At 55.1% G+C, this 13,454-nt stretch overlaps 1 protein-coding gene across 4 annotated transcripts in view; it reads right to left on the bottom strand.

The window, feature by feature from the left end:
- Positions 1-3,231: 3,231 nt before the first annotated feature.
- Positions 3,232-13,454, bottom strand: part of RNF214 (ring finger protein 214) — a 21,399-nt gene continuing 11,176 nt past the window's right edge. For 3 of the 4 annotated variants that reach the window (XM_061593258.1, XM_061593257.1, XM_061593254.1), the window contains exons 5-16: positions 12,567-12,707; positions 9,467-9,606; positions 8,843-8,911; positions 7,804-7,900; positions 7,437-7,525; positions 6,547-6,637; positions 6,027-6,125; positions 5,372-5,748; positions 4,621-4,759; positions 4,359-4,466; positions 4,050-4,145; positions 3,232-3,482 (exon numbers count right to left, since the gene is read on the bottom strand). In XM_061593258.1, coding sequence (XP_061449242.1) covers positions 3,417-3,482; positions 4,050-4,145; positions 4,359-4,466; positions 4,621-4,759; positions 5,372-5,748; positions 6,027-6,125; positions 6,547-6,637; positions 7,437-7,525; positions 7,804-7,900; positions 8,843-8,911; positions 9,467-9,606; positions 12,567-12,707 — 1,512 coding nt within the window. In that variant the 3' untranslated portion in view covers positions 3,232-3,416. The remainder of the gene's footprint in view (positions 3,483-4,049; positions 4,146-4,358; positions 4,467-4,620; positions 4,760-5,371; positions 5,749-6,026; positions 6,126-6,546; positions 6,638-7,436; positions 7,526-7,803; positions 7,901-8,842; positions 8,912-9,466; positions 9,607-12,566; positions 12,708-13,454) is intronic. The other variant, XM_061593255.1, reaches the window with a different exon arrangement.

Raw genomic sequence — 13,454 nt, 5'->3', positions numbered from 1 at the left:
GGTGCTGTGCTGCCCTTCCATGGGGCTCCAACCCCTTCTGCAGGGAGACAGGACTCCCTCCCCCCCCCGGCGTGTATTTGGGCTGTCCATTGCAACAGACGTTTAGACATTCTCCTGCCCTCACCAGCTGAGCATCTCTGGCCAGCCCTCTAAGCTCCATGACTCCTTGCAGTAGCTGCTGGGGGCCAGCTGTTGACTCTCCAGCCACCGCCCCCCCCAAATGAGAGCATCATTGAACACAGGCAGCTTTCTTCTACCGCGCTGGGCTGTTGGCACAGCTTGCTCAGTGTCATCTACACTAGCCTTCTCCAAGAGGGTGCCCTCCAGACGCTTGGGACTACAACTCCCATGAGCCCACAGCCACCACAGCTGTATGATGCTGGGGCTTAATGGAGCACAGCTGTGCTGGCTGGGACTGATGGGAGGTGCAGTCTGAAACGCCTGGAGGGGCTCAGCTTGGGGAAGGCTGCTCTACGCTGGCAGCCAGCAACGCGGTCTCTCTCCCCCTACCCCAGCTGGAGTTGCTGGGGAGTGAGCTCAGGCCTGTGGGCCTTAAGGCAGCCGCTCTAGGCCTGACAGCTGGATGAATGTAGCAGGGATCTTACAGAGCACAAGAAGTTTGTTGGAGTCGGGGACAAGAGAGCAGGGACGGGCCCAAAACTGTCTTTCAGAACCTCCAGCCCTGCCTCAGTCACCACAAGAATCAGCCCACCAGTTTGCCTGGGGGAAGGTCTCCTAAAGGGGGTGCTGCCTGCCTTCAGGACAAAGGCCTGCTCTGTGACCTCACTGCAGGCTTCCCCAACCTGGTGCACCCTCCAGAAGTTTGGACTACAACTCAGGGTGTGCCAGGTTGGGGAAGACTGGCAGAGCACATCCTGGAGTCAAACAGCTCAGCCAAAGAGGTGAGGGTTGGATGCGTTCCTCCTGCAAGGAAGGCCGGCAGAACTTCCCAGAGGTTGGGGGTGGGCTGTGGTGCTACTCACTCTTTCTGGGGACAAGCATTCAAGGAGACACGTTTGCCCACCAGGCCTTGACCACCGGCCAGCAAGGAACTGCCCTAGCCCAGCAGATGGGAAGAGGCATCAAGAAGCCCTTGGAGGTCTTTGAACTCCACCTTCAAAGCCAGATAGGGGAGGCAGCCTCTGCCTGGCACTGCTATGAAGAAAAATTCTCCGGCACGGAAGTGACAGGGGGATAGGGTTGCTTACTGAGTTAGGCTCAGGGTCGCAAGAGGCTGCGACTTTTACCCTCCCTTTTCAACTACACACCTCCATTATTTAAACGAAATACATATTTTGGCTGTTCTTGAAATGTTCTTTTCAAAAGACCTTTTGCATAGTACCAGGACTGTTGTGTGGTGGGTGGAGAGACAAGAGACTTTCTGCCTGTAAATAGTTGTGATACTTGCTCCAAAGTTCCTCTCGTTTATCTCAAATGCAAGTGGAGGAAAAGGAGCCAAGTGAGCCTTTTTTATTTTTGTAAACGTCTGGTTGCTTTTAAACACTTGTTTGCTTCATGGACAGGCCATGGGGGGGGCAGGGAGCACTCTAGGGTGGAAAGATGCACTTTATGGTCTGTACCAAGTTTGATGTGGTGCTGATGGATGTTCTCTGGTCTCTCCTGTTCCCTGTGATGTCTTGTGGGAGTGAAGCAATGTTAACTTAAAAGTTCAATCCTCCCATTTTCAGATGATCTCACTGCAATGGTGGCGAAAGGCCTACCCCTTTTCTCCTCTGCCCTAAAGCACAGCAGTGACCCCAACTGAGCTCCTTCATTTCCCCCCTCTAGCTCAGTCCCCACTTTATAAACAACAGCGTCTATCAAGATCCTTTTGAACACATGCAGGCTAGGGGGCCACAGTCCCGGATTTGTTGAAAAGGAAGAGTTTGGGATGGAAGAGCCCTGCCGATGCCACTGACCTCAGAGCTCCTCACAGAAGGCAGCCCACGATGAAGAGGGGCAGGGCCCCCTTTCCATGCAGGATTTGGCCTTATGGCTCGTGGCTTTCAAACTGTGGGGACACCTCCCCAAGCCCTCAGGAAGAAAAGTCTGCACTGGCAGGGAAGGGGCCCTGCGACAACTCCCAGCAGCCCCATGGCCAATAGTCAAGGGCTGGCTAATTGGAGTTGAGGTCCAGCATCTGGAAGACCATAGGATTACCGCCCCCACCCCCCTGGTGGCACTTTGGCCCCAGCAAAGCAGTTTTGAAGTTACCAGGAAGCCTGGGAAAGGGTGTGGGCAGCAGCTGTGCCCTCTTGCCTCATCTGGCTTTGGAAGGTGCTGTTTCCAAATTCTAGTCCCCTTCCTTCAAATGGCAGCATTGGCGGAGGGCCCCAATCCACAGGTCCCAGCAGCAGGGGTGGATTTATGTTTGCTGATGTTAAGAAGCTAGTTGAAAAAATTGAGAAACGCTGCCTTAACCAAGCCTTGCTCTAGGGCAGTACTCTTCACCCTTTAGCTCAGCCATATATTTGGGGACCCACTTAATTTTTTTAACCCTGTTTTTGTACTATGGTAGCGCTGCTCTGGTGACCCGCCTTGGGTCAGGCTGTGACACAGTCCTGGGTCCTGATGTACCTGGTGAAGAGCAGTTGATCTAAGATGGAAGTTGGGAAGCAGGCAGCTGCAGCAGGGAAAGGGGAGGGCTGTCCCCAGAGGGGGTAATCTTTCACTCATGCACTGACAAGCCCCCTTTTGACTCTGTAAATGGCACAAGACCCTCCCAGCCACATCGGATGGTGGTGACTTCCTTACTATCACTGCCTTAATTGGCTTCTACAGGGACTACAAGGCCATTAGAAAGGGGGAGCACCGCCTAGTGGGCAAAGCCAAGGACCACAGCTGCTGCAGTCAAGGCCAGGGAGAGCACTTATGTGAGTAGTCGGGTGCTTGGCCTCACTCCTGCTCCCAGCAGCCTTCCCTAAGGAGTGACACAGCCAGGATCTGGGTGGCAGAACCAGAAAAGGGTGGCAGCCCTGCAAAATGAGGGGTTTGGGATGGGCAGCATCTGAGATCCCAGCACTCTGTAACCACCATCCCATGTCTGTTAGAAACATGAATGTTTTAACATGGTAAATTATTGCATTAAAGAAAAGAAAAAACTGTTTTGCTTCAAACCCCGTTATTTCTGGCAGGAATGCAGGGCTATTGCCAGACACAGAAGGGAGGGGCATTTAGGGGGCGCCGGAGGCCAGGGGCAGAGGGACCTCAGCCAGCATCATGCACCACCTCTGCGTAATATACACACTTTATTATGAACTGGTATGTATACAGACTTTCTATACACACATTCCCTATAGAATAAAAATGTACATGTGTATACATGGCCATATAAATATAGAGCTGTAGAAATTCTGGGGTGCCTTGCTGCCATTCTCCCTCCCAGGCAAGTGCTGCTGTCCTCTTTGCACTGATGGTCATTTTGGACTGGGGCAGAAAGGGCAAGCGTCGTTTGTGTTGGTCTGAGCCCAGAACTTGATGCACTAGAAGAGGACAAAGTCCGCCGTTTGCCAACAGCCTCCCAGGGGCGCACCAGAAGCATCGTTTCCCCAGGCAGGTGGCAAAATTGCCCAGGGTCCTCTCTTGCCTTCGGCAGTAGCACCAACCCAAAGCATCAGCTTGTGCCACCTCCTCCTAACCCAACCTGGCTGGAGTCTCCCTTACAGATGGCTACACCCCCATTGCCAACCAGGCTGAGATTCTTGGGTCCTTGCGCCAAGCTGCACTTGACAATGGAAAGGAAAAGGCCCGTCAGCAGAGGGGCAGCACTACAGAGACTGTCTGACCTTCAACCCTCCTTGACTGACATCATAGGAAGCTGCCTTGCAGGGAGTCAGATATTTCTCCCTTCTGGCCCAGGATAGGCAACCCCTCAGTGACAGCAACAACTTTTTGCAGAGCTCAAACCCATGACAACAGCCTTACATGTGCAAAGCGAATGATTTGCCACCACCTTATAGAACCCCACTGCGCAAGCTTCATTCCTTCAGGATACCCTGCTGGGCGTTCCCCACATGCCACCTGGCCCTGGGGCACTCCCAAGTACCTACCTCCTTGTGCAGCACATGAGAGCAAGCCATGGGGTGCAGCTCGCTCGGCTGGACCAACTTCTGGCACATCAGACACAGTTTACAGGCCGCAGGAGCCTGGGAAGCACACAGAAAATGAATCTCAGAATAGAGTTGAAAGGGGCCTATAAGGCCATCAAGTCCAACCCCCTCCCAAATGAAGAATGGCACCGAGGCTGGACTGGCAGTAAAGGGACGGCGGCCCAGATGCCAGGCAGGGATGGTTTTTCCTAACCTCCCTCTTGGCGTCCCTCCTGGTTCCCAGGCCTCGTTCAGAGAGGCTGGTCTTACCTGGGGTGCCGTCCCAGTGTAGGAGCCCTGAGCCGGGGGCAAGAACATGGGATTGCTGATCTGAGGCAGAGGAGCAGGGAACAGGGGGGAATGGATCCGGCCAAGAGACTGCAGCACAGAAAACAAGGAAGGGGCAGGTTCCCAGGTGCCCCTTTGGCTGGACACACAGCTGGCTTGGCCACAGAGCGGCTCCCTTCACGAGTAAGGGGGGGGTCCTCACCGTCCCACCTCGAGGGTCCCGGCTGCCCTTCCCCTTGCTTACCTGCGATCCAACGGCTGCCACTCTCTCCTGCTGCTCTGCCAGCTTGACTGCCACCAGCTGGTTCAGCTCTTCCATGGTGAGTCCGGCCAGAGTCCTTCGTGCTGCTTTGATCTGCTGCAGGATGTTGGTCAGCTGGGCCCTGAGAGAGCGGGGGGGGGAACGGGTCAGTTGTCCCAATGGTCAGCAAGCACCCAGCAGGAGAGGCTGGACAACTGAGTTCTTCCTTCACACAACTGGATGAGACAGGAAGGCCGGCAAAGACTTCTCTTGGCAAGAAGAGCCTCCCTCAGTTCAGGCTCCAAGCAGCAGCAATCCAGACGGAGTCCCTTTTTGCAGCACAAATGGAACAAGCAGCAGCGAATCCCCTTGCAGCAGAGGATTCTGGGTCACCTGCGGCCCCTTCCCCGCCACACAAAGGACTAGCAGCCACCCAGAACAACAGCTGCGCAAAGCCCCGCACAGCAACCCCCGTTCCAGGGCTGCCTGGGCATGTGGTGGAGCTGCTCCACAGGAGAGGTGTTCATTTTTCCCAGCGGAATGCTGCAGGAAGGGTTAACCTTTATCCCTACCCGCGGGGCCATGAAGGACACCCTCTGCATTTCACTGACAGAGTCCTGGGGCAGAACAGACCCTTAGGAAGGCACTGCAGGCGAGCCAAGTGAGGGCAGCGCATGTGGGAAATCTCCGGCAGTTCCTGGTTTTCAAGAAAGCGTGCGAGAGAGAGAGATCTGGCAGGCAAGAGCTCACTCACTTATTACACTGGGGAAATCGGGTCAACAGTTTCTCCAGGAACTTCTCCAGCTTGTCCACGGGGGGCGGTGGGGGTCTCTGGAATTCTGCAGGTGCTTTGACTCCCCCCAGGCCTGGTGGGGGAGGGACCGAAGCCACAGGCATCACGCGGGGACCAACCAGGGAGGCAAGGACGGGGCTGTTCCTGCCCTGGGAAGCAGCAGGCAGAGGGGAGGAGGGCTGGCTGGGCCGGGAGATGGACGGGCTAAGGAGCGGGAACGAGAGCACCCTGGGGTCAGCGCTGGGCATGACCATGGGTATGGGGACCGTCCCAATGGGGAAGGGCAACCGCGGGGCAAGGGGGGAGGTGGGCTGGAAGGCTGGCAGGAGGAAATCTGTCTGAGAGGAAAAAGAACAAAAGAAGAGGGCATGCCTGTTAGCTGGGGGGCCGGTCCGTGATGGTGAGGCCAGCGCTGTAGAGGCCTCTTGCCAGCCCCTCGCCCAAGGCGGGCTCCGATCCCGGGGTCCTGTGGACACTGCCACTACCGGGACAGAACCAAGCGCTGCTCACAACATGACCATCCCCTTCCGTTTGGGGGCGATGGCTCCGTCTTACAGCAAATGCCTTCCTCCGCCCCAAGAATGTCAGGCACAGCCTTGCCGGGGCGGGGACTCACCTCCAGGGGTGGTGGGGGCAGCGGGGGTGTGGGGATCTGGGGGAGGCTGCTTAGCTTGGCCCCATTCCGTACCAGTTGGATGTGATCGTTGAACTGGTCCTGAGAGACAAAAGCCGCATACGAAATTTGTGTTGGTTTTTCTAACCAAGTCCCACCAGAGACGGTAGTGGAGAAGATGCCTGCAAGCCCAGCCTGGTTCATCAGCTGCATGGGATCAGCCTGCCAACCATCCTGCCCACAACGGAACAGGCCCATCTTCTCCAAGGGAGACTGACTGTGCCGGGAAAATTCTTCCGGCCTGTCACCCCAATCTCCGGAGCCACCAGGATGCCATCGTGGCTGACATATCATGCCAGTGGAAACCTTTCGTGTTTATAGCGGTCATAACCTCCTGCCGAGGACACCTGTCACTTTCCCAGCTAGCCAAGGAGAAGGAGGGGGGCTGTGGCACTGGGCCACAGGAGCAGCCCCCATCAGCCTCCCAAGCTACAGGGGAGGGAGCGGGACCTTCTGCACTTACGCGGACACTCTCCTTAGTCATGCGTATTCTGCTCAGACGCGTCTCCCACTCTTGCTTCGGCCGGATGGTCTCCAGCGTGGGTGGTGCGGACCTGCCCAGACAACAGACACAGGGACAAAAACAGTTCCAGCCACGCTCTTGCTGAGAGCCAGAAAAGAGACAAGGCACACCGTGCTCCCTGCCTGGCCCCCTCCACTGGGCCTCTGAGCCAAAGCAGCCTCTTCTAACCCTGAGATTCTCTGTGAGGCACTGCAGACATTCAGGTCACAGACAGGCATGTGTGATGTCACAGGACAAGTAACAGCCTCCAGCACTGCAGGAAAGGCACCACTCGGCTCCTACTCAAAGTGAAACCATCACGGCTGAAAAGGGCAACATCCGAACCCCTCTCACTGCTAGGGCCAGTGCCAGGTGCCCACAGCAAGAGACCCTGCAGGGAAGCTTCCTGAAAAGCATTCTGGGGCAGAGGCTGGCATCATCGTCCAAGTAGCAGGAAATGGAAGCACACAGAGCTCCTAAGAGCACCGCAGCTGAATGAACTAAGGGCCACCACTGTGCTGACTGGGGGCCACCCCCCATCCGTCTGCACAACCCTGGTCATCATGTAACACCTTTACCAAGTTACGTGACCCTATGGGGCGTGGGGGGGCACCCTGTGGCTTTTCATATAGGAAGTTAGTAAAGGAGGGCAGGAGACACTCCTCTCTTGGGTCCTGCCAGGAAAAAAGAGGGGGGAGTACAGCGGAGGATGCAGCGGGTGGTGGCAAAGGTGGAAAGTGCAAGAGTCCTGATTTCTGCAGGTGGACCCCCTTCCCCTCCCCTCCTGGTTAACCCGTGAACCCCCAACTGCGTGGCTTCCTTGCCCCAGCTGAGCCCAGGCCAGCACTCACTTCAGGTAGGTGAGGTGGAGCTCTGCTTCTTTCTCCGCCTCTTCCAGCTTCAGCACCAGCAGTTCCTTTCGGCTCTCCAGGGACAGGATCTGGCAAGAAGAGCTCAGGCTGCCCTCACTTGCTCAGGGAGCAGCACTCAGCCACTCGGATCATAGCCCGCTGGGTCCCCCCAGCTGCAGCGCAGCAAGCCTTGAGGACACTCTCCTCAGAGGCAGGTGCACACACCGTGACATGCATTCAGAGGCAGCTTTTGCCAAGGCTGGGTGGCATTCCTCCCTCCTCCTGTCTTGTGGCTCACACAGAATGCCGCTTTTGCCCTCCACAGCCCAAGGATGCTCAGCACCAAGGAGCACTGCAGAATGCCTACCTCTGCTTTCCACGCCCGCTCTGTCTCCTCCAGGATGGACCTGTTGATCTCATTCTGCTGGTTCTTCAGCTTGTCCAGTTCCAGCTCCCACACCTCCCTGAGGAACAAAGGAGGAGCTCTGGGTTAAGGTCCAGGAAGTGGAGCTGCCCTCAGGACGCCCCTCCTTCCAGAACGTTGCTGTTCCGCGAAACCTAACCCTTATTGGTGGGCCTTTGATCTGGCCGACAACGGGAACTCTTGGGGGCACACACTCAAGCGGACAATACAAGATTAGCTAACCCTCCTCACATCATCCTTTGGTCACTGTTATGTAGCCAGAAACAAGCATGGTGAAAGGGTGGATTTTTCAATCTTTGCAAATCATGCTTGGGAGTGGAAACTGAAGTCCAGGTTCAGCCTGGCACATTTGGGAACCATGAATGGTCGTTATTCCAGGTTGTCTGTCTTAATGTGGAGTACGTAAGAAAATAAGAAGCGCCCTGCAGATGGATCAGGCCAAAGGGGCCCTCCTAGCCCAGCGCCCTCTTCTCACAGTGACCAACAAGATGCCCCCGTGGGAAGCCCACAGGCAGGCCCTGAGCACAAGACCACTCTGCCCTCCTGAGGCTTCCAGCCAACGGTATTGAGAGTCACACTGCCTTCAGCGCTGGAGAGAGAGCACAACCATTGTGGCTAGTTGCCACTGACAGCCTTTTCCTCCATGCATTTGTCCAGCCCCCTTTCAAAGCCATCCACATTGCCCCCCCACTACAGAGTGAGCTGCATAGTTTAACTCATGTGCCGTGTGAAGAAGGCTTCCTTCAGCCTGTCCACCTGAACCTCTCTGCCTTCACCTTCACCGGATGACCCCGTTGCATTCTAGCGTTTCACGATGAAAAACTTCTCCCTAGAACTTGGCGTAACAGTGGGAACCTCACCCAGGGAAATAAAAACCCCTCCCCAGCAGTGGGGACAAGAAATCCCATTTGAACCGCAGCCTCTTGGTGAGGGCAGGGCAGGTGCACAGGAGGGCAGAAGGGAAGGAAGGAGAGAGCCCTACTTCTCCTCAGACTGCTCAGCCAGGAGCGAAACAATCTTGCTCTCTTTCTCCTCTTGTTCTTTCAGCAGCCTGCAGAGTAAAGAAAAGGGGCAAGCCAAGTTAATGCCTTCCGCTTGACCGCTGCCTAGGGCAGGGATGGAGAGCCACCGGACCCTACTGGGCTGCTGCTCTCGCCACCCCTGACCACTGGCCATGCTGGGTGGAGCAGACAGAGTCCAACAGGCACCCCCATGCCCAGCCTATGGAGAGCTGCAATTGCTCCCACAGAGAGCAAGGTGACCCCATGGGCGGGTGCTGCCCCTTGAGGGATGATGGCACCAAGACTCAGCCAGGCTCACCGGCCAAACCCTGCTCCTTTGCCTCCCTTGAGCACCCAGCAAGATGGGCTCCATGCACCTGCGTTTCCGCTACTGCTACCGGCAGGACCAACGGCATCTCCCAGGCCCGCAGCTGAGCATCTGGCAGCCTGCAGGGAATGTGGGGCCAGCCCAAGGTGCTGGGCCACAAGACACAGACGAAACCAACCCCTCACCTGGCCCACCTGCCCTTGGCTTTCTCCCACTTTGATTCTGAACCAACCTCCACAGTGGGCTAGAAATTGCCACCGTTGACTTTCAGAAATACCTCCTGCCTTTCTCACAGAGTTTCTCGATTTCTGCTTTCAGGTCCTGCTCCTTTTGCAAAAACTCCTTTTTTTCCTTCTCCATCTTCTTCTTGGTCTCTTCCCGTTTAACAGTCACATCCTGAATAGCCTTCAGGATCTCCTAGAGGAGGAGGAGGGGGAGGGGACGCCCAGCATTTATATTCTGCTTTCAGATTTGTTGTTCTTTGTTCAACTTGCAACCTGCCCTTTCTCCCAAAGGAGCTCAGGGCAGCAAACAAACAAAACAATTTAACAAATACATACTAAAAACAGTTTAAAACATTCTAAAACACACTTAAAAACTTTCTTTCATCAGTGATCTTCAGGTTGCCAGAAGCAGTCATCTTTAGCCATCAAACCCCTGGGGAAACAGGAATGTTTTCAAATTCCTCCTGAAACTTAATAGAGATGAAGAGAGGTGCACCTCACTGGGGAAGGCATTCCACAAACGAGAGCCACCACTGACAAGGCCCTGTCATGGGTCAGTGCCAACTGGACACTGTTCGGTGGCAGCACCACCAACAAGGCCTCGCCTGCTGATCTTAGGGTCTGACGTGGTTGACACTGGGGACGATGCTTGGGTCCCAAGCCATTTAGGGCTTTATATGCTAGTACTACTACCTTGAATTGGGCCTGGTAGATCACTGGCAGCTAAGGAAGCACTTTCAGGACTGGTGACACATGGTCTCATCAGGCTGCCCCACTTACCAGCCTAGCAGCCACATTCTGCACTAGCTGCAGCTTCCGGACCGTCTTCAGGGAAGCCCTCCATACAGCACTTTACAGTAGTCCAGACAGGGAGTCACCAGAGCATGGCCAACTCAGGCCAGGCTATCCTGGTGCAGGAACAGGCACAGCTGGCAAATCAGTCTTACCTAGGCATAAGCCCTCCTAGCCACAGAAGCCACTTGGGACTCTAGTGAGCAGTGGGAATCCAGGAGTATTCCCAGACTATGAACCTGCTCCTTCACGGGGAGTACAACCCCTCCCAGAACAGGTCATAACCTAATTCCAGGACACGGGAACCACCACCCACAGCACTTCTGCCTTATCGGCATTCAGCCTCAGTTTGTTGGCCCCCATCCAGCCCATCACTGCCTCCAGACACCTTCACAGCCTCTCCTGAATTCAGATGGAACGGAGAGATAGAGCTGCCTGTCATCAGCATACTGATGACACGGTGCTCCAAATCCCAGAATGACAGCTCCCAATGGTTTCATACGGCGCTTAAGCAGCATGGGAGACAGAAGGGACCCTTGTGGGACTCCACAGCCGAAAGGCCACTGAGCCAAGCAACAATCTAGTGGTCCTGGAGGTCGGTGCAGAACCACTGCAATACAGTACCTCCAACTCCCACCTCCTCCCGTCGCTCCAGAAGAACGCCATAGTCAATGGTGTCAAAAGCCACTGAGAGGTCAAGGGGAGCCAACAGGGTTGCATTGCACCTGTTTTTCTCTCAATAAAGGTAATCAGTCAGGGTCACCAAGGCTGTTTCGATACTAAAACTGGGCCAGAAACCAGACTGGAATGGATCTAGATAATCTGCTTCCTCCAGGCATACCTGAAGCAGGTTGGCCACCACCCTCTTGATAACCTTGTCCAGAAAGGGAATAATCCAGACTAGATGGTAGTTTTCTAAACTTCTGGATCCAGGGAGGATCTCTTCAAAGAGAGGCCACACCACCACCACCTCTTTCATGGCAGTGGGCATAACTCCCTCCCATAGTGAGGCATTGAGCACTCCCTGGACCCATCCACTCAATCCACTCCTACTAGATTTTACCAGCCATTATGGGCAGGGTTCGAGAGGGCACATAGTTGGCCTTACCGCTTCAAGCGTACTATCCACATCCTCAGGCTGCAACAACTGAAACTGACCCAAGCTATCATTCAATTGTGCTCTAGGGACCTCCAACAAACCTGAACCAATTGTGGCATCAAGTTCAGTGTGAATCCGAGTAATTTTCCCCTCAAAGTGATTTGCAAATCTCTCACACCAGGCTGTTGAGTGGTCTGCTGTTGATGACACCACTCTGGCCTGGACCAGCTGGTTTACCACTCTGAACAGCTCTGCTGGGCAATTCACTGAGGATGCAACAGTGGCTGAGAGATATGCTCTCTATGCGCCTGCCACCACTGCCAGGTGGCAGGAACAGCTACGTACTCATACCTCTAGTCAGTCAGATTCGCACTGGGACTTGCGCCACTTGCGCTCTGGCAGACTTCCAGCCTGCTTCATTGCCTGAAGCGCCTCAGTAAACCAAGAGGCCTCCCAGACTCCCAGGAGCAACTGTGTCTTTCAGTCTCCCCAGTGAAACTAGGGCCTTGACAAGAGCATCAGCCACGCTATCTGGAAAATCCCCCAGTGCACTCAGAAATCCTCCAAATTTCATCAGTCTCTGGGGGTGGCCCGATCTAACTGGTCCACCATCCCTGCGGGGGGGGGGAGTGTCAGTCACAGCTAATCCAAACAACCCCAGGGCATGATCCGTCCATGACAATGGGGTGATATTCACCCCCCTGATCACTGGATGCTGTTGAAGTTAGAATTTCAGAAAAGCAGGAAGTGAAGCCAAAGCAATTGTGCTGTAACGGTTTATCAGTGAGACTTTAGGTTCTTTTAAAATGCCTCCCCCCAAATGTTAATGTCATAATGTAGACATTCAAACGTCCAAACTGCACCAAGGTTTCCTTCCTGCTCCACTTGGAAGTTCCCAGAAGCTAAGGAAGACCCCTATGACTCTCCCATCCTCGACCCCCCACCCGCCAGAGCTGCACACCAGGGAGTGGCCCACCTGGACACGGCCCCAGGCTGGTCCCTGGTCCCTCCAGTGCCAAGGAGTGAAGGTGGCAGTGGCAGTGGCAGCGACAGCAGCAGCGGCAGCAGGGCCAGGCAGGACCTCTCTCTGCCAGAGATGTGGGACAGCCACTGCCAGCCAGAGCAGGAGGCCACACTAGAGTAAATGGAGAAACTGGCTGATCTTGCACAAGGCAGGAGAGACCTGCCTTCCGCTGTGCCCAGCGGCCTGAGACAAGCAGCCTCCCTCGGCTTAATTGCTGCAGAAGGAATTGCTCCGGTACCTGGTGGTTCTTCATCTCTTCCTCCCTTCGCTGCTGGAGCTGCTTCAGCTGCACCTGGAGCTGGTTCTCCACCTGCCTCTGCTTGTCCAGCACTTCCTGGTAACGTTCCTTCAGCAAAGCCCTCTCGGACATCATTTTGTCCTGCCAGGAAACAAAAAGAAAGGTGGGAAGAGGTCCCCTTTCTCCGCCTCCCAACTGCACGACCCACTGACGGAACCTGTCCTCCCCGCACCCTCATCAGAGTCGGGGAATGCAGGAAAAGACAACCTGGAAATGAAAAAAGCAAGGAGGGGGAAGTCTGCCTCATTTGGAGCCAGCAGGGCTTCAATGTCCAGCAGGATCAACACAATGCCCGGCCAGCTTCCATGTTGCCCAACACAGGAGATGGGTCAGACGCACAGTGTAGGTGCCTCAGTTCATGGAATTCGTCTAAAGCAGACAAGCCTCTCAGTGCCCTCAAACTGCCTGAGTCCAGAGCGTGGTCTGTCCTGATCTAGCCTTGGGATTGCTGGCCTACAGGAGCAGCTGTACTACTAGGGCAGAGTCAGGTGGCAACTCAAGCAGGGAAGATAACGGGATGCTTATTTACTCCACACAGAAAGGCAGTGGCCAGTCAGCATCTCCAGTAAGCTGCACACAAACAAGGAACTCGCAACTCCTGTGCAGATGTCGCTTGCGGGACATGGATCAGTGTCACAGAGCCATCCCTCTGGCCTCTAATCGAAGCCCAAAACTCATAGATTTGCCACGCGCAGCTGCACTTAAAGTTTCTCCCAAATCTACCCCAAGTAGATGCAGTGTGGCTGCCATCTGCAGGAATACCGGTGGGCCCAAGGACACATGAGCGGGACAGAACAGCAGAGGATCCTCATAGTCTCTGGCGTATCA

This window comes from Rhineura floridana, chromosome 12 (genome assembly GCF_030035675.1).
Source record: "Rhineura floridana isolate rRhiFlo1 chromosome 12, rRhiFlo1.hap2, whole genome shotgun sequence".
NCBI lineage: Eukaryota > Metazoa > Chordata > Lepidosauria > Squamata > Rhineuridae > Rhineura > Rhineura floridana.
Note: the sequence above shows the minus strand (reverse complement) of the source record. Positions and strands in the feature narration are given on the sequence as shown.